The sequence below is a fragment of the Chiroxiphia lanceolata genome, chromosome 5, assembly GCF_009829145.1.
Source record: "Chiroxiphia lanceolata isolate bChiLan1 chromosome 5, bChiLan1.pri, whole genome shotgun sequence".
In the NCBI taxonomy this organism is placed as follows: domain Eukaryota; kingdom Metazoa; phylum Chordata; class Aves; order Passeriformes; family Pipridae; genus Chiroxiphia; species Chiroxiphia lanceolata.
The window spans coordinates 47,898,727-47,918,436 of NC_045641.1; the positions used below are offsets into that span (position 1 = coordinate 47,898,727).

General features: G+C 36.1%; 1 protein-coding gene across 3 annotated transcripts in view; it reads left to right on the forward strand.

Moving 5' to 3' along the window:
- SCYL2 (SCY1 like pseudokinase 2) overlaps positions 1 to 19,710 on the forward strand; it is a 36,507-nt gene that overhangs the window by 416 nt on the left and 16,381 nt on the right. For 2 of the 3 annotated variants that reach the window (XM_032687223.1, XM_032687225.1), the window contains exons 2-9: positions 4,667 to 4,871; positions 10,861 to 11,018; positions 13,641 to 13,785; positions 14,418 to 14,567; positions 15,192 to 15,413; positions 16,290 to 16,406; positions 17,701 to 17,826; positions 19,265 to 19,441. In XM_032687223.1, coding sequence (XP_032543114.1) covers positions 4,695 to 4,871; positions 10,861 to 11,018; positions 13,641 to 13,785; positions 14,418 to 14,567; positions 15,192 to 15,413; positions 16,290 to 16,406; positions 17,701 to 17,826; positions 19,265 to 19,441 — 1,272 coding nt within the window. In that variant the 5' untranslated portion in view covers positions 4,667 to 4,694. Of the gene's footprint in view, positions 1 to 146; positions 413 to 4,666; positions 4,872 to 10,860; positions 11,019 to 13,640; positions 13,786 to 14,417; positions 14,568 to 15,191; positions 15,414 to 16,289; positions 16,407 to 17,700; positions 17,827 to 19,264; positions 19,442 to 19,710 lie in introns of those variants that run through there. The other variant, XM_032687224.1, reaches the window with a different exon arrangement.

The following is a 19,710-nucleotide window of genomic DNA, read 5'->3' on the forward strand; positions in this document are numbered from 1 at the left end:
TGCCGCCTGTGGCCGCGGCCGCCCCCGCCCCGAGCGCACTGCTTCCGGCCTGCCCCGCAGAGCCGAGCCCGGGCACCGGCCCCGCGGGGGCGAGCGGAGTCCCCGCGGCGCTGGCGGAGCGGTGCGAGCCCGGGCTCGCTGTAAATACAGTAAATACTTTGCCCGGAGGACTGGCTCTCATGAGGCTGTCCTGGGGTTTGTGCAGCATATAGGCTGAGTTTCGCCTGTCGGCAGGTGGCAGATCCCCGTTCGTGGATCTCGTACCGTGAGTGTTCGTTAGGGATTCAGCTGCAGCTCAGCACCGAAATGGGGAATAAAAGTCACGAAGGTGATTTGCAGTGAGGGCAGTTAGTCCGTCCACGGTGCTTCACTGCGTTTGGTCTTCCTGTTGTTTTTATAACAAATGCAAAAGGTTGGTTGTACCTGAAAAATGTTGGGTTTTCTCCTTTTGTTTGGTGTGACTCAGTTTTTCCAGCATTTATTTTTTCTATGAATTCATCCTGATTTGGGACAGATGGATAGGATGGGGTTGGGTGGCATGAAGTACCCATGCACCTGACCGTTGCCTTGGTTCCCAAAGAGGAATCCAGGCTTATTATAGTCAAAATAGTGGTAGAATGTACTGTGGTACATTCTACCGTACATGTGCTGTACGGTAGGCACCCATATCCATACATCAGATGAAGCTATGAATTAGTTCAAACATAAATTAATGGATTTACATCTTGCAGTTAACTGTTTTAGATGAGTGAGAATTAAAGAATGGTGGAGAATCTTTGTTTTGGATTTCAACAGCATTTATTTCAACATTTTGGATATTTTGCCTCATTTCTTAGTGCGGTGTTGGTTGTTGCTTACTACCTTGCTAAGTAATTGTTTTCATCATACTGATATATCATTGCTGATGTACATCAGGATAGAACCCTTTTTCACTTGTGAGGGGCATTCATGAAAAGGACACATTGATCATCCAGATTTTTTTAGGATTAGTTCCAGGTTTCATGGACTTAGTATCAGTAGCATTAATATTACCCATGAAATTCAAAGAGGAAGAAATCAGAGTTCTTAATCATTTGTTGCATGTCCTGTGTTGCTTGTCCAAACACTGTTACTCTTCAGATTTCGTCCTTGTCTCATTTATTACCTTTTAATCTTAAATGAAAATTTCATTGTGGGTGACTGACTTTATTGCCATTTGGTTATTAATTTTTCTAGAATTAGCAGACCAGTCTTAAAAGAACCGAACAAACCAGTTTTCCTGCAGTAGAGAACTAAAGTTGCATATTTCTCATCTGGTTAAATTATCATGATTTGTGGTATCATAGATACTACACAAAATAGATATTTGGGGAGGCGTGTGGTGCATTGTTCTTGTTGGCATAATATAGAGTTTTTACTGAAGTTGGTAATAGCAGTCATTTTTATGGAGCAAAATGTACTATTTTAGCTTATAGTCAAGTGTTGACATGAGAGTTTCTACAAATTTACAGTCTGATGGATGTAAACATTAAACCACACTATTTTGAGAAGTAAGTTTCATGGTACTCCTTGCTCAGTAGCTAAATTAAACAATAGTTTGCATACTGTCAAGTTGGAGAGAAACAGGTTGGACAGGGTCTACCAGGCTTGAATTTCAGATTCTAACGCTTCAAACACTGGAATGCTGTTAACATTCTCACCTAGTGGCTTTTCCAGGCTACTCACTGCAGTTAGTCTGTCACTCATAGCAGAGGGCACTTCTGATTTAATGAATACTACACCTTTTTTCCACCACCTGTGTAGAGAAGCTCCCTTTCAGAATTACACAAAGAAATTTGAACATGCACGCACAGACATTTTCTTCGTAATATATCCGCAGTTAATTTTGCAGAGCCTTTTATAGTTTTGAGAATCCTAGCACAAGATGGTGTTTCATTGGTACTAGAGAAGGTTCGATGGCTGGGAGTGAATGAAACAATGGAAAAAGCACAAGATCTAAAACCAAATAAATTAGATTTGTGATTATCTTAAACTCCTTAGGATTGATTTTATAGTCCTTTAGCATATAGAGTATGCCCATAGAGTAGCTGCAGAATAAAATCTCTGAGAGCTGGAAATGCTTATAGCTCCTTTTTAGAATACTCCATGATCCCTTTTTCTACCATTTATCAGGCTAATGAAAAGTTCCTTTATACAGGGACATTAGCTTGTGTCTAATAACTGTTTGGTCTGGGGCTGCAAAGTTAGGAGTTGCAGGTGCTTTTCCATAGCACAGTTCATAAAGTAAACTGTAATAATAAAATGTCACATACTGTAATGAAACTACTTAATAAAGGAATTCTGTGTTTTGGTAATTTATTTCCAGGTATGTTCTCAACCAAACATCACATACCAAACAAGTATGTAGTTATTCTGGAGATTATTTTGTTGATTTCAGACCCAGTTTCTTTTATCTAAAAGTCACAGTCCCCACAATTAAGACAAACTCCACCCTTAACGTGCTTGCAGTCATATCTGTTTCTGCTCCTGAGTTGGCCTATTGAAGTCAGAACTACTGTTTCTGATTTAAATTTGAGTATTTGCAAGATTGAGGTCTCTGCAGCTGGATTCCTGTCTTTTTTTATAATATATTTTCTTAAAACTCATAGTCTGATTTCTTCAAACAAAGTTATGTCACTTCAGCTGACATGGAAATTGGAGAAGTATCTATGGAGCCATAGCATTAGTGTATTTCTGCATTTCCCTATGGGGGAATAGTGAAGGTGGAATATATCTGCAGCAATAGTTAAGGCAGAGCAGCATAACTGTGCTGCTTCCAGCCCTGTGCTGAAGTTTGCTTAGGGCTTGGCTTATGGTGTTGCACACAACTGCACTGGAGTGAATTATTCCATAACACACGTAACTTTTTAAGGACTTTTATTTAGTATGTTTATTGCCTTTTTTTGTTAAAAAAGGCCTATATTTGCAATTTAAAACTAATCTGATTATTTGTCCAGATTTCTAATGCAATCAAATTAATAGTACCAGGGAGCGAAGGTGTGCATGTCCAAATAATGTTAGTGTGGTTGATTGTAATCAAATTTGACTGAGGTGTACAGGTGTCAAAAGAAAGTTGCTACAAGTTTTTTGGGACTAAGGAGCTGTGAAGAGGAAACAAACTCCATCTGTGTCTTGAATGGAGAAAAAGCTGTGGTGTAAATGCATATATTGATAGACACCAGATAACCTATGTAGACTAAAATATTGCCTTTTAAATGCGTGTAGTACCATGGAAAGAGTTTTAGGTCATACAAGCAAACACCTCGTATCTGATCAGAAGGACATTTGGGCTGATTTGTCTGTGCTCACTGGATTATTTGTTATGCCTTTTGCTTCTTTTGTTGTTGTTACCTTGACTTGGTAAACATCATCTTTATCACAACAGAATCTTGTTGCTTCCATTTAGATAGCAATAACATTCTCTATTTTTCAAAGAAGTAGTTTTACACAATAGTATGCCAATGAGTTGAGTAGAAGACAAATAAGGCCATAATTGAAAAAAGTATTTCTGCAGATTTCAGTATATTTGCTGATGTGCTATTTTAGGTTTATTTTGCCTTTAAGAAATAGTGCTCTTTACACCTTATTTGAAAGAGAGACTGAAGAAATATCCTTGAATGTTGCTTTTGAATATACTGCATGATACTGACTCCTGGAAATAATTTCTTCTTGCATTCTCTCTTCATCTTTGCTCACACTGATAAGGAAGATGAGTGTCTGTCTCATTTTTTCATGGTTTGTTTGCTGCCTTTGTTCTTTCTTGTGTATACATTATCAGAGAGACAATTGTATAAATGCGACATAGCCTTCAGAACTTCTGTCTCGCAGAATAGGCAAGTCAGGCTTTTTTTTAATGACAATTTAGGAAACTCTGGAAGTATACACTGCAGGGGAAGATGAACTAAACTGGAAGCTGCCAGAGTCTTTTAGCTCTTAAATTTGAAAGGTGACGTAAAAAAAACTTCCTTGTACCATTTTGATAAAGTATAAAAAGATGGTTTCTTGTTTCCTTCCCCTGCATTAATACTTAAGTTCATTAATAGTTAGATCATACAAATAGTAATGCCAGTAATCTAATGGGTAAAGTACTGAATTTTGAGCCTGTATTTTGAAAAGCACAGTGTAGGAAAGAACACTTTTTTTTTGGCTTATCATCTGTATAATACACATCTATTATTTTGCTAGTCTGGGATCTTAAGTAATCCTTCCCTTCAGAAAATGTGTAGTTCCTTGAGCACTGGAAATAAAGGAGTCTGGTTTCCTTCAGATTTGTTTCTCTGTTGATCGATACTGATACACAAGGTGTGGACATTTCCTGTCAGGGGGACAGTATATAGATTCTCTGCTTTATTCAATTACCCATTTTCAAGAAATGGTTGAATTTCTTTGTTAGATCTAATGAAGAACAATCAAGAGATTCAGAAGTTTCTGAGGAGGAGTAGAAGCAATGACATATAATCCCATAGGAATGCAGGCACAGATACGTGTGTGCAGTGTGAATGTGCCCTGGAAGTTATATTTCACTATTCTTTTTGTGGCTTGCTCCTGTATCCTATTGGATCCTTAGAAGTTGTAGCATTCAACATGTACCTTTTGTTAGCAGAAATTGAGAGGACTGTAAGCCCTTGTTTTTTTCTTGTCTTTGTAGGATAACACATTGGTGCACAGTAGAAACCATGGAGTCCATGCTGAATAAATTGAAGAGTACCGTTACAAAGGTAACGGCCGATGTCACCAGTGCAGTCATGGGAAACCCTGTTACCAGGGAATTTGATGTGGGCCGTCATATTGCCAGTGGAGGTAATGGTCTTGCATGGAAGATATTTAATGGAACTAAAAAATCAACAAAACAGGTGAGTTATCAAGTAAAGACATGCATTTATAAGCATTAGATAACAGATTGATAGATAACAGTTGGTAAGTGGCAGTTAAAAACAAAATCCAACTGGGCAAAGTAATGTTAAGAGTAGCAAAGGGGATCAAAAACCTCAACACTATTTAAATACCATGTTCTCAGCTATATAGGTGATATTTGCTTTAAGCTTTCACTGCTGGAGAAAGAAGTGATTCTGCATTCATAACACAGAATTTGCAACCAAGGTCAAGAATTCATCTGAGTTAAAAGTGATCTGACAAAAAGGAAGAGGTTTTTTTTAAACATGGATGGGCTCCCCAGTTGGTTGTACCTTGCAACATTTTTTTGGCAGCAATACTGGCTTTTTAAGTTTAAAATAATTGTGAAGTATGTCATCATTTGTTGTCAGCAAAAGACGCTGTAGTTTTTTGCTCAGCTGCCATACAGAAATTGAAAGGTTAGAAATGTTAAGTCATGAGATACTGTAACAGGAAGGCATGGGGTAGGGGAGGAGGTTGTGGAAGAAGTTGGTTGTGCCTTCTCTGTGCTGATTTCAGATCAGTATTGTTCCCTTTTAGTTTCCTTAAAGTATTAGGGTTTAGAGCACTAATACGCAAACTTCTGACTCACTTGAAGTCACATGTGTAAATGAGTATGGGATTGTGACTTTAGAAGAAGGTTTGCCAAAAACAGAGTTTAAGAATTGTTATTATAGAAAATTATTTTGTTGTACTGGAGAAATGTGAAAAGTCTTTTATCAAACTTGGAGAGGAAGTAGAATTTTCAACATGTAAATGGAAGTGTTAATAAATTGTGACCTTCAGTTAAACTTGATGCTGAAGTGATGTGAAGTCACTTAGACAATGAATCAGCTTGCTTCAGATGTACCAAAAGGAAATGGACACAAAGGAATAACTTTGGAAAATGTATATACAATCCATTAGATGATGGAAAAATAAACTGTAGCAAATAGAGGAAAGATATAATATGCAGAATAAATAATCTATGAAGAATGTGTGATCTGATTGTGACAGTGTTGGAATAATGTTTAATCAGATACTTTTGCCATATCTTGAAGCATCTGTTGCAGAGCTCTGTGCATCTAGTATTTACAGAGTTTACCCAACATACCAATTGGTTAGGGCTTTTTTTTGGTCTTACTCAACTATACAAATTAGTGGTAACGTTGGAAGTATGGTAATTTTGATAGGTTTTATACAATCTATGTGTCCAGTAAGCATATGACCTGTAGCAGGTGTAGCTTTAAGTTCTGGAGAGTTGTAGCAAGTTTCTTCCCTTGTGTATGTACAGAATATATGTGATTGGGTACCTGTCGATCATGTTTTTCAAGCTTCGAATGGGTGTTCTGACCAATTATTTTATGGAACTTTAGGTCAGTTGTTACCACATGTGATCCTACAGTATCTCTGCAAACCCTAACATCTGTACATTTGTGTGCCATCATTAGTCATTAAAAATACAACAGCAGTTGTACTGCTGGGAATTTTAGGTGGCTGCTGGTTTGACATGAAGTTACCATTCATTATTAATATTACCAGTTAGGTAACATCATTACAACATTCTGTTTGCCATTGCACAACAAAACTGTGCAGCAATACAAACAGTTTATGGTGTGTTGTAGTGCAGTATATCTATTCTTTAATATTATCTTTTTATTTCTTTCACATGTACCTTTTGAATGTTTTCTGGGCAGTATGGAAGTGGCTGGCTGTCATTCTCCAAGTGGTAGCAGTCACTTTTGTGAAGTGATGCACGTATTTGCTGTATTGCAAGTGTGTATATCTAACTTAAAGCTACAAGCATTTAGCTTTTTTTGCAGTAAATGTGTATTGTATTCGGAGAAGTAGGATATAAGGGCTTAATTGCCCATGTTGTTGTGACTTTACAACAACACAAGTAATAGTTAGTCATTGTAGCCAGATAAAACAGCTAAATTTGGAGTTTTTAGCTGTACAGCAGATCCCATCAGAAATCTTTGTTTTCAGGATGAATTTGTCAGTGGGCAGTTACAAATATTCCATCTCTGGTGACAGTGGATATCTATGATTGTATTCTTTTTTCCTGAGTTCGTCCTGGTTCCTACCCAGTTGTTTCTCCAGGATTTCTGAATGTTTGTGTGGTTTTTTTTTAATGTGCCTTGTCTTTTCTTGCTTACTTTGTTGGTGACTGAACCTAACAGAATGTGAGGAAATTACTTACCTGTGTGCATAGGTTTATCTGGTTCTATACTGTAGCTGGTTTGCTGCTGTTTGTTTGAAAGATTTACGACTCTCTGGTTATATATGGGCATATAATTTTACAGTATGCATTTCAGATCATCTTGGATTAATTAACTTAGTCTATATGTTTTCTGGCATAATATGGCACTTGTCCTTTCTTCTGCTTCTGTGTCTGGAAGTGCACTCATGAATAGATGGGGTGAGGTCACCAAGTTCTTGTTGGCAACTCGGTTGTAAAACTAGCAGAATTCATTAGATAATGATTTGCACTTCAAGACTTCTGTAGTTGTGTTTAACTTTTATTGTGGTAGTACTAATGTATTATGCTAGGTAGGTAAGTCAACTTTCTGTTGTTTTGCCTGTGCTTATAGTAACTTTGAACTTAAAGCTTCCTGTTGTTCAAACTTTAAAGGCTGATAAATTTTAAAATTGAAATAGTTGTATTGCAAACCTTATGACTGAAAGAAACTAGAGGGAAAGTAGGGTTATAAAAAAACATTGACAAGCTTATAGAAAATAAAGCCCCCAGAAGAAGGAGGAAAATCTTTTTCTGGCAAAAGACCAGAGTAATACTGGAATGCTTTCCAGTGTTTTAGTTCAGAGACTGTTTTGCTTATCTCAGTGGGAGGCTTTGGTAAAATATCATGTGTTTGCATATTGAGTTACATTTAATTTTTCATTTAAAAAATGTGTGAGTGCATATGAGTAAAATAGAGGACAAAAATGAAAGAGAAAGCAAACATAAAATTTCTAAAATCAAGCACTGACTGCCACCTTTAAATTTCCTTTGCTTTTGTGTTTACAATTTAGTTTTTAACATGATCAAATTTGAGTTTTTTCCATGAGAGCGCTACATTAATTCAGTTCACAGGATAGATAGTGAACTATATTTATTAAACATTTTGTGGAGTTGGTTTTTTTACTTCTGTGTTCTGTGCTTAGTTGCTGTCATTATTACTCCATGCTATTTAAAATGTCAGGATTTGAGTTTCTGTAATATATAGTGCTTGAATATTTTACATGTTTTATTAACATACTTCCTCAATATCCAGTGGGATCAATAGGAAGAGGTATTGTTCCGATATCATTACATTTCTGCAGATCTTGGAGTCTTTACTTCAGAAATAATTTCTAGTTTTGCTTGCATCTCTTTTGACACACAAACCCATTGTCTTTTTGAATGTTTGCCTTCCTCTTGGGGTCAGGAGAGAAAGGGGCACACGCCTTGGTTGCTTGGTTGCCTTTTTTTGATTGGAAAAAATTATTTCTCTCTCTTTCCCCCTTTCTTTCTCTTTTTGTAGTAGTTGCATTGGCTAAGATAGGAGCAGGATTTTTGCATTCTCTTTAGTTTGAAAGGTGTTTATGTGAGTAAATAAGGACACATATTTTAAACTGTCAATGTGTGTTTCAAACTGGTGCATGTTTCATTAAGATTTCAGGATTGCAAATAGTCTGGGAGGATGTTGCAGGTTGACCTTAGCCAGCAACCAAGCACCCACACAGCTACTCACTCACTTCCCTGTCCCCAGGAGGCTGAGGACAGAAAATACGAAGAAAAACAAGAAAATTTGTGCTGCTCTTGGAGGGCAACAGAGAGAACAGCTGCATGAGGTGCAATCAAATCAACAATCTGCTCAGCCTAGTGGTGGAGCTGAGATCAAGTAGAAAGACTAAGAAGTATTAGGGACTCTGAGGAAGAGATTGACTAATGGAGCCACACCCTGCCATACTTTAGACAAATGAACCTGCCCTCCACTTCACAAGAAGTAATGAATCCCTACCGTCTCACCACTGGGCAGAAGGAGGGGACCTTAGAGACTGAGGGGAGTGGAAATGGGTTTCTGCTCAGCGTGGCAGGTGAATTCCCTGCCAACCTACCTTAGCTTCCCCAGTGCACTTATGCAATTGATATGAGGCTCTGGAATCTGAGGGTCAGGGAAGTGAGAATGTAGATGAAGGTTCTTCTGGTGTGGAGGAGTTGCCTAGGGCAAGGCAACCAACCCCCCACATCACTTTCTTAATTAAGAAAAAAAGAAGTATAATAGTCATTGGTGAGTCCCTTTTGAGAGGAATTGACGACCCAGTATGTCAACCAGACCCAACCCACAGGGAGGTGTGTTGCCTCCCTGGGGCCTGGGTAAGAGGCATCATGAAGAAACTTCCCAGTCTGGTATGGCCCACTGGTTACTCCCCACTACTGGTTTCCAGGTGGGTACCAGTGAAGTCTCAACAAGAAGGCTGTGGATAGTCAAGGGGAACCAAAGGGCCTTAGGTCAACTGGTCAGGGGATCTGGAGCACAAATTGTGTTCTCTTCTGTCCTCCCAGTTGTAGGGAATGATGAGTTCAAACAAACCATGTAGGATTGCATCAAGCACCAATAGAACTTAGAGCCATCATAAAATATTCAAACCATAGCTGATGTCTTATGCTGTCCAATTTAAATACTCACTTTCTGATTCTTTTAATTTGCCATCAAACAGAAGTGCTTTCAGAAGTGCCATCTTGGTTGGAAATTTTGTTATTGGTCATGTACTACTCAATGTATGTCTTTCATCCCTGTTGTTGGTTCCTCTCTACCTTGTGTCAATGTTAATATTTCATCCATCACACTCAGAGATGGAGCAGGGAGCCAGTATGGATAGAAGCAGGAAAAGTGTACTTAGTTCAGTTAGTTATAGGTGTTCACCTGCTAATGGCTTAATGAAACCAGCTAAAACCAACTTTTTGTGTATTGGGCTGAATTTCTTATTTTATGTAGACTATTTCTAGAAGTTTTTAGGGATTTTAAATTAATAATGTAACTTCTGTGAGATTTTAATTAGAGTAATGGTTATAAAATGTGCAGTAGAAGAGCATAGAGTTCCTCTTGGGACTGAAAACTGTGTTTTCATATTTTTTTGTTGTTTCTAACCTTTATTATTATTCATAATGCTGTTGTAGCAGCATATAAAAGTCACCGTTCCATGATAAAGATTTTAATTCCTTTTTTTGGTCAATCAATATACTTCTCTTTAATGACTTCCAAGATGGTGATGTAATGTAGTTTTTAATTTCACATCGACCTCTGTAATTTCAAGGTCTCATATAAATGTAAACTTGATTTTCTCTCACTCTATTGCAGAAGTTGGAGAGGTTTTCTCTGGTTTAACATTTCTGTGACTTCTTTTCACACATCTTTAAGCATTAAGAAATTCTTAATGTTCTATCATGTGAATGGTCTGATCAGATTAATAGATTACTGGGACTATAAATTATTTCTCATGAAAGTTTAGTTTAATATAGATTGTACTGGTTTGGGGCAGAACACTGAGACAGGATCTGGTTTAATAAAGCACCACTTGATATATTTAATGCCAAATGACCGCATATATACTCAGAATATTTTAACTGTTCATAGTTGATGTAAATGCTTTCATCTGCTTAAAATCAAGCTGATTTCTGTCCTATGGATCTACTGCTTTGTCACTGTGTAGGTAGTGGGTATAGTTTACATATTACTATTTGCAAAATCAGGAGCATCAGGTACCTTAACTCTTAAAGTACATACTTTAGAGGTTATATACAGTAACTGTATATAACTTTGTCCCATGACTGGGACAAAGTAAGGACAATAAGTTTTTTTGTTTGTTTATTGTATTTGTGGCATTGTACTGTTGAATCAAAAAAATTGTGTGTGTGTGTAATTGTGTGTAGGCTTGGGTTTTGGCTATGTTATATACTGATTAACTTTTGTTGATTATTTCTAGGAAGTGGCTGTTTTTGTCTTTGATAAGAAGCTAATAGACAAGTATCAAAAATTTGAAAAAGATCAGATTATTGAGTCTTTAAAACGAGGTGTTCAACAGCTAACCAGGCTTCGACACCCTCGACTACTTACTGTTCAACATCCGTTGGAAGAATCTAGGTAAGCTCTAGTAAAGTTGAGAAGAGACATTTTTAATCATTGTTTTGGTATTGGATGTAAAATATCTGGAACACTGAACCCACACATCTGATGAGATTCAAGTTTACTTTATTTCTTCATAGGAGAATTGTTCTTTCTATACTCAGCACACTCAGCTACTGGTAGGAACACCAGAAGCACAAAACCCGTCCAGTTGCTTGCTGTGGTAGAAAGTGATGTAACTGTTTTTGAAGGGGATTCATAAAAGAAAGGTTTGCTTAGAATATTCGTATGTGTAACGTTGTGCAAGCATGCTACAAGATTTATTTAGAATTTCAGGTCTTCCCAGAGCACCTATTCTTGAAGAAATCCGTCATGGGCTCCTTCTGGAGACACTGTACCTGGTCTTTTTCTTTTGTGTCTCCCAAGTAACATACAGTTGTGTTGAACTGTTGAACACTTTATTCCTCCTTTATGGGGCAAATGGATACTTGCACAGTTGAAGTAGAGAAAGAAAAAAAGACCATATCTTTCTGACCCTAGTGTGTAGGTAGTTTTCCCACTATTAATAGCATGTGTCTACTACAAATTATTGGTATTCAATATAATTATATTTATATAATATATATAATGATGTATAGATCTTTACATGCATTTATATAATGAATAGCTCCTTATTTATACTAAATATTTAATATGAATATGTTTACTTGCAACTTGTCAGTTAATTCCATTAACAAAACTGGTAACCAATATTCATCTATATTTAACTTGTTACTGGAGAAAAGGATTAAACAAACAAGTTGAAAGTTAACTCATAATATCATTGCTACCCATTAAAAATAGTAGTGTGAGGAGTCCCAGATAATTTACAAGACATTCAATTTGTTACATTGTTTCCCTGTAAAAAGCATGTGTGGTTTTGGGCATCATTTTTATTTTTAAAGTGTTTTCTTTTTTTTTATCCTACTATTAATTTCATTCTGATATTATTCAGGAACCGTTAGAGAAGCTACACTGTATGGCAGACATCAGCTTTTGCAATATTCAGTTACTTTAATTAGATTTACTGCATCCTTCCATTACTTTGGTTTGGACCCTTTAATTAGCTTCTGAAGCAGAAAATAAACACTCGTCTTTTTATTCCCTCAAAACAACAGTAATCACAGAGTTTATGCTATGAAAACCACTGAATAGTTCCCTAGGTATTTTCTATCATCCGTGCCCTCAACCATAACTAAATGTATAAGCTCTGTGGTAAAGTTGAAGTCAGATTGAAAATAAACGACATTGTCTTTCTGTGCTCTGATTCTTCCTTGTGATTTCAACAGAAACAACTTTTATAGCCCTGGTTGTGCTAATAGACATGTGAAAGGTATGTCATTAACAGAATGGTAGGGAGGAAACCAAGCAAAGAAGTTCTGTCAGGTTGGCTGACACCTGTGATTTAGTATATTTTACTTTTCAGTTGTTTTTCCTTTAGAGAAACAGTAGATAAAACTAAAATATGATGAAAAATAGGAGGTTTGCATGTTTCAGCAGCCTTATTTTACCTCAAAGGCCAGGCTTGTTAATTATTAAAATACTTAAAAAGTATGTGGGAGATCCATGCTGAGACATTGTGATATTTTTATGGAAAGAACAAAAATTTAGGTTCTGTCTTCTTGCCTGCAACTTTATATTCAAAAATATATCTTTGTTACTGTTACTCGGTGTCTGTTCTCTCTATTCATACTGATGCAGTATTTAGTGTTCTCATGAATTAATCGTCCTTAAAGCATGTATGTGTGCTACCATCCATGTAATGCTTTCTCCAAAAAAACCTTTAAAACAATTAGGAAGTGATTTCTAATGACTGTCCAGGGCCTCCACCACTGTGCAGACCAGTATAAAGAATGTAGATATAAAGAATGACTCTGTGTTGGAGTTTGGGAAACTAAGACATATATTGGTTTCAGGATCAATTTAGAAATTTGGAATTTTGAAGCACAGTGTTATATATATGCAGAAGTTTGCTTCAAACACAGTTGGCACAAAAATGCATAAACAAGACCAGTAGTTTTACATGAAGAAAAGAATCGATAAAACAACTTAGAAAACAGTCACTTCACATGCAAACTGCAGTTCATACAACAAGTGTATTTGTAGCTCTTCTTTTCTACTGCTTTGCAAAGAAAAAGAATATTCAGGTGCTACTTTATATTATATTAATTTTGTTTCTGATCATTGACCACATTAAGTATTGCTTCAATCAGGGACATATCAATTTTAGGCACAGGTAAAAGCCTGATTTTACAAGTCTTAATAGTAGTAAGAATTATTTGCTTGATCTTCTTGGATCAGGACAAGAATATCTTTTTTTTGTTAAAACTTTTTATGAAGCACTGTGTGTATCATTAGTGATTTATGTGAATATTAGAGAATAAAATAACTTAATTCTAGTATTTTTTAATACTTCAGATATTGATATATTTCTCTTTAGTATAGTATTATATGAATTCAAAACCTGAAATACAGTATGGTTTTTGGTAGCACCAAGTGCACTGGTCGTATGTAATATGATGTTTGCGTGGTTCTTTATTCACAATCAGGAGACTTATTACATTTACTTACAAGAAATTCTTTAATGCATTTCCTATACAGGGATTGCTTGGCATTTTGTACAGAACCAGTCTGTGCAAGTTTAGCTAATGTTCTTGGCAACTGGGACAACCTACCTTCTCCTTTACCATCCGATATTAAAGAATACAAACTTTATGATGTGGAGACCAAATATGGTTTGCTTCAGGTATGACAGGTTGCCCATACAATTTTCATGTGCATTTAGTATTAATAATTTTTTTATGAAGTCTGTAAACTGACAAAGTTTTGTCTACCTCTGGTAAATCAAATAATTGCAAAGTGAGAGATAATAGTGCCCTGATCACTCTAAGTGGGAGAGAGGATTAATGCTGGAGGCTCTAAGTTACTACTCTTTTTGCTTATTTTGACATATAAAACACAAAATTCAATTAATTTTTATTTTCTGTATAAATGTCCATGCTACAGCTGTCTCTCCTCTATGTGAAACTTTACCTTCTGTGGAGGACCAGTAGCTCCTAGGTTTTGTTGGTGAATATACTGATCAACTTTGTAAAGCATTTTTGTTCTTCTAAGATCATAGTGTGGCCTGAGGGGAGGGGGGAATGCACCACCACACTTCTGCTGTGATGGACGTTAGTAATCTCATCTGCTAATTACCCATCTGTGTTTAATTTTCTCCATGCATAGTTTCCAAGACATAGGCTAAAATAGCGGTGAAAAATTGTTTCTTAGTTAATTTATGAATTTAATGGTGACCATAGGAACAGAATTTTTATAGATGTCTTACAGGATGTTTGGGGAAATACTTAACCTGAAATAACGATCTTTTATTAACAGGTTTCTGAAGGCTTGTCATTTTTGCATAGTAGTGTGAAAATGGTCCATGGAAATATTACTCCTGAAAATATAATTTTGAATAAGAGTGGAGCATGGAAAATTATGGGCTTTGATTTTTGCATCCAATCAACAAATCCATCTGAGCAGGAGGTAATAATCTTTATATTTATCATCATTAAATTTCAAATTCAGATCTTTGTCTGAAACCAGTTTCATGACCTTGCGTTCCAGTACAGAATCATTTATTTAATATTCACCTCTGTATTTTGTTGGCAGGAATTTTGAACATATGACACAGGTCTGGATTTAATTGCTGCATTTGGTCATCGCAGAAAAAGAGTCTGCATTGGCTCAGTGGAGCCAAAATAGACTAGTGGTGTTTTCAGACAGAGGCTGAAGCCTATGCCACTTGTGCTCACCTGCATGTTGGATGACATGCAAAGCTACCTAATTTAATCTGTTGCATCCACTCAGTGCCTGATTACTACCTCCTACAATGAGTTTCCATCATAGCTTATGTTTCTCTCTTACAGAGATGCTTTGATTTTTACATTACAGTTCCCAGCTCTAATATTCAGACTTAAATGCATCAGCTAATCACTCTAAGCTACAGACAGAGATTCTTAACAGTTTTGCCTTACTCTGATTTTGTTTGATTCATAATTGGATTTGAGTAGCTTAGTTATTTTTTGCTGCTTGAGTTTCTTATTGAAAATAGTCTTTAAAAATCCATAATGAATGTACTTTCTTTTACTTTTCTTCTTTCTCTTGTAGCCAAAGTTCCCTTGTAAGGAATGGGATCCAAATTTGCCATCCTTGTGTCTTCCAAATCCTGAGTATCTGGCACCAGAATATATTCTGTCTGTGAGCTGTGAGACAGCGAGCGATATGTACTCTCTAGGAGCTGTTATGTATGCAGTGTTTAATAAAGGGAAACCAATTTTTGAGGTCAACAAGCAAGATATTTATAAAAGCTTTAGTAGACAGCTGGATCAGGTATTCTATTTGTGACTATTATTCATTGATTTTCATGTTTGAAAAGTTATTGTTTTAAAATAGATTTAAATATGTAGAACACTGTATCAGTGCTTCAACATAAACCATCTGATAATGGTATCTTGCCTTGCATACTGTCATTATAACAAGAAAAAAAGAATCCTAGAAAAATATGAGAAATAAAAGCATGTCTAGAGAAGGTTACATGTACCGACTTTATAAACTACAGATTGCATTTTTCATCTGAATTCTCTGAAAACCTGTTGAATACTGGTCTTGTGGAATAATGTTTACTTGTTGGAATGTACAGTATGAAACACATGGCAGTGAATTACCTATGTAGGTCCATTGAAAGAGGGCTGAGTTTGGAGTGATTTGATCACTTGATGATGTAATTGGTATCCACATAGTCCACTTGCATTCTTTGTGGACTGTGCACATTGACAGAAGACAGTGTCATGGTTTAAGCAGTTAATTGGATCAGCTGACAATGTTCATTCATATGCAGCCTGCCTTTGTCGTAACTTCTTTGGGTGCCCATTGCCATAGCTGTGTGCCCTGTGTTTTAATGTTCGTAGACAACACCTCATGTAATGACATTTACCTGTTTAAAGATACCATGTTTGTGTTCTCTGATAACCTGAACTACAACGGGAAGTTGAAAATAGTGGAATGGGACCTGAAACAGCTAGACTGTTGGGAAACAGAGAGAAGACTATGAGGACTCAGAAACAAATGGGTTATAGAAGGGGAGACGGGAGGGATATCAAAGGTGTGGGTAGAAAAACCTTCAAGTATAGTCCTGTTGTATACTGGAAATAGTTACATACAGGATTTTCTGACTTCATGGTGCATGTGCTTAAATCACTTACACAGCTGAGCCGTTTAAGCTCCACTACTCTTCAGAATATACCAGAGGAGGTGCGTGAACATGTAAAGCTACTCTTAAATGTAGCTCCAGCAGTCAGACCAGACGCAGATCAAATGACTAAGGTCAGTTCATGGAAAATAAAGTAGCCATAGGATAGAGGGGAAATAGTGTTGGATGTGTAGATCTATTTTAAAGTGGTTTTTGTTAATCATTTTAGTTGAAATGTTAAATGTTTTTGAACTATTTCGGAAGTAATGTTTGTTGATGCCAGAAGTTGTCCTTATGCTGACCTTTGTTTATATAGAAAAAGTGGGTGCTGAGACAGAATTTAGAATACTTACTCAGTGCAACACTGTTTTACTTCTTTACTTGGAAGCTTCTCTATGCTATGTTTTTATACAATTCAGTATTTAAAATTGTATTGGAAGGATTTCGAAATGATAAAATGATAAAGGGCTATAAATGTAAGGATTAACTTTTGGCTTATGATTTAAATATGCAGAAGAATAAAGTATATTCAGAAATTAATTGCAAGTGGGATAATGTAAGTTTTCATTTGACAAACTGTTGCTCTGCTTTCCTATCTGAAAGTAGAATTTTAAAGCCTGGTTCTTCCTTTGTCTTATACTCCTTTTTCTTATATCTGATAGCCTTTCAGGTTTCTGTTTATAGGTTTGCTTTGCTAAATAATTTTGTTCTTTTGCTGTCATATAAAAAGATTGTACGCAGAGAGAGAAATCAGTGTTTTAACAGTTGGAAGAAATAGTGAGTGAAGAAGAGAGGGGGAGCAGGTAATGACTTCTGTCAGGATATATGCTGAAAGATGGCAAGTGAGGGAATTGGCAAATATTTCTCCAGTATCAACTCACTTGTCTGAAGGAATAAAACAAATCTGTAAATGGTTGTATTAAGCAGTATGGTTTTATAAAGATGTTAAGTCTCTTTTGCCACAGGTACCCTGCACACTGAATTGTAGAGTAGAGATATTAGAGCTTCCAGGGTTTCCTGGAGTTTCCAGGGGTGGTAGCCAGATCTGTGTGACCTAATAGGTAATCCCTTATTGTAATATTAAATAGCATAATTATTCCTAGGAGAACGTTTAATCAAAGTTTTTACTTTTCATTACATTTTTCTGTAGACAAAACATTATTTTATATACAATAAGTTAACTTAGGTGCACATAACATACATGGGTTTTTGAAAAATACCAGGAAAATTCTGTCTGAATCAACCTATATCTGTGAATATTATACTACTTGGTGTCTAAAAATGTTCCTATTTTTAGTCACAGACGTGTCATTGTAAAGGTTTCCTATAGGGCATTGAAAATGTAAATAGATGATTATATTTTGGAATTATTGTAGCAGTGTCAGTGTTGTCTCCCTCCAGATCACAAACTTTTAATCTTATCTTTAGATACCATTCTTCGATGATGTAGGAGCAATGACACTTCAATATTTTGATTCATTATTTCAAAGGGATAACCTGCAGAAATCACAGTTTTTTAAAGGACTGCCAAAGGTTCTGCCAAAACTACCTAAGGTATGTTTGAACGATGTCTTGAAATAGCGAGTTATGTGAACATCTATTAGCATTCTGATTTTTGGAAGCTGGAATTTCTTTAGTATTGTACCATAGTAGACTGCAATAAGACTGTCAGAATAGAGTACTAGGAAAGAAAGGGAGATTAGAAAACAACTAGTTTGGAAATACTCCTCAGCTTTAAATAATACTTTAAATGGAAAATGGCAAATTGTGCTATCAATATGTGTAAGGAACCATCATTTGCATATCCTGTTGTAGTTCACCCCAGTTTAAAGGCAAGTTGTCTTCACTTACAAGGCTTTCCCTTTGTTTCCAGGTACTATCATAGCTCTTGGAAGTCATCTTGCTACCTTTTCTCCCAATAAGATTGCTTCAAGTTTTTTTCATAGCAAGGCAGTACTTTAATGTTAAATAGTCTAAAGCTTCCTTCCCTTAATAGACTGAGTGCTTTATTGTGCTGACAGTGCCCAGAAATCTCAAAGGCAAATGCCTGTCGTTACAGATTTCTTCTGTGTGCTGTTAGACACTATGTCTAGACTGGCTCCTTTTCCTTTTATAGTATAGTTTAATTTATATAAGCCATAATGTATATGTGATAGAAAAAGAGTATTAGTTTAATACCTAATGGAATAACGGAACTTCTCAACCGTTGCATTAAATTTCTTTAATTCTGTTTTGCAAAATTCAGACTTCACGTTTAATACTCTCTTCTTTTTAATTTAGTAATTTTCTCCTTTGATCAGAAATGGTTACTGCTTTGAATTCGGAAATAGATGGCATGTATTTCACTTAATTTTAGACAGCCCCGGACTGACCTAATCATCTTCAGGGCATTCTTTTTTTCTTTTCCTGTCTTGAAAGTATGTTCTATGAGGGAAGTGACTGTGCCCTTGAACTGTGTATTTCTGTTTATTGACTTGAAAAGCATTTAAGGATGTCTGACTCTGCAGTAGACATCCACAGTGCAAATACCTGTTTCATCAACAAAATCCTATTTAGGGAATGTACCTGGAGTTTTACATTATGTGTTTGGTGAGTGAATGATGGGGAACAGAAAAAAGGATTATTTTTCTGGGGGTGGTAGGGTCTTTTTTAGGGGAATTTTAAAGAAAGCATATAGAATAAAGTTTTCTTAATTCATTTGAAAGTCCTTTTTTCTGTATAGTTTATTGCTTTGTTGTACAGTTTGTTGCTTTGTTGAGCTTCACAGTTGTTAAAGTCTCCAGTTATGTTTTGAGTGCTAACAGAAAAGTAACCAGTGTAAATTAGCTGCAGTATGCTGTGAAAATAAGACTTCAAAACTGAAAATTGTCTATCTGCTTTTTTGTAAATATTGGGTTAATACAGAAGCTACTGAGCTGGCACAATGATGACTTACTGCAGTGCAGTACAACATGAGGCATACTTGTTTTTTGTTGTATTTTTTTTCTTTTAGCGTGTTATAATTCAGCGAATTTTGCCTTGCTTGACTTCTGAATTTGTGAATCCTGATATGGTACCCTTTGTCTTGCCTAATGTTCTCTTAATTGCTGAGGAATGTACCAAAGAGGAATATATCAGGCTCATACTGCCTGATCTTGGCCCTGTTTTTAAGCAGCAAGAACCAATCCAGGTATGTTAATATTGTTCAGATTACAATTTTTCCCTTTGATGTGTTTTTCTTCTGAAAAATGACTAATTGTTCTATTTGCCTTTTCCAGCTTCACACATATTGCCCAACCTGTCTGTAGTTGTCCAAGCAGTCAGTCTTGATTCATGCAAAATAGATTTTTCCAGGAAATATACAAAGCCTCTGCTTTTTTCAGATGAATTTTTTGAGGGTATATTTGTTAACGAGATTAGAGAAGCAGAAAAGGAAACATTTAATATACCACTCAATTC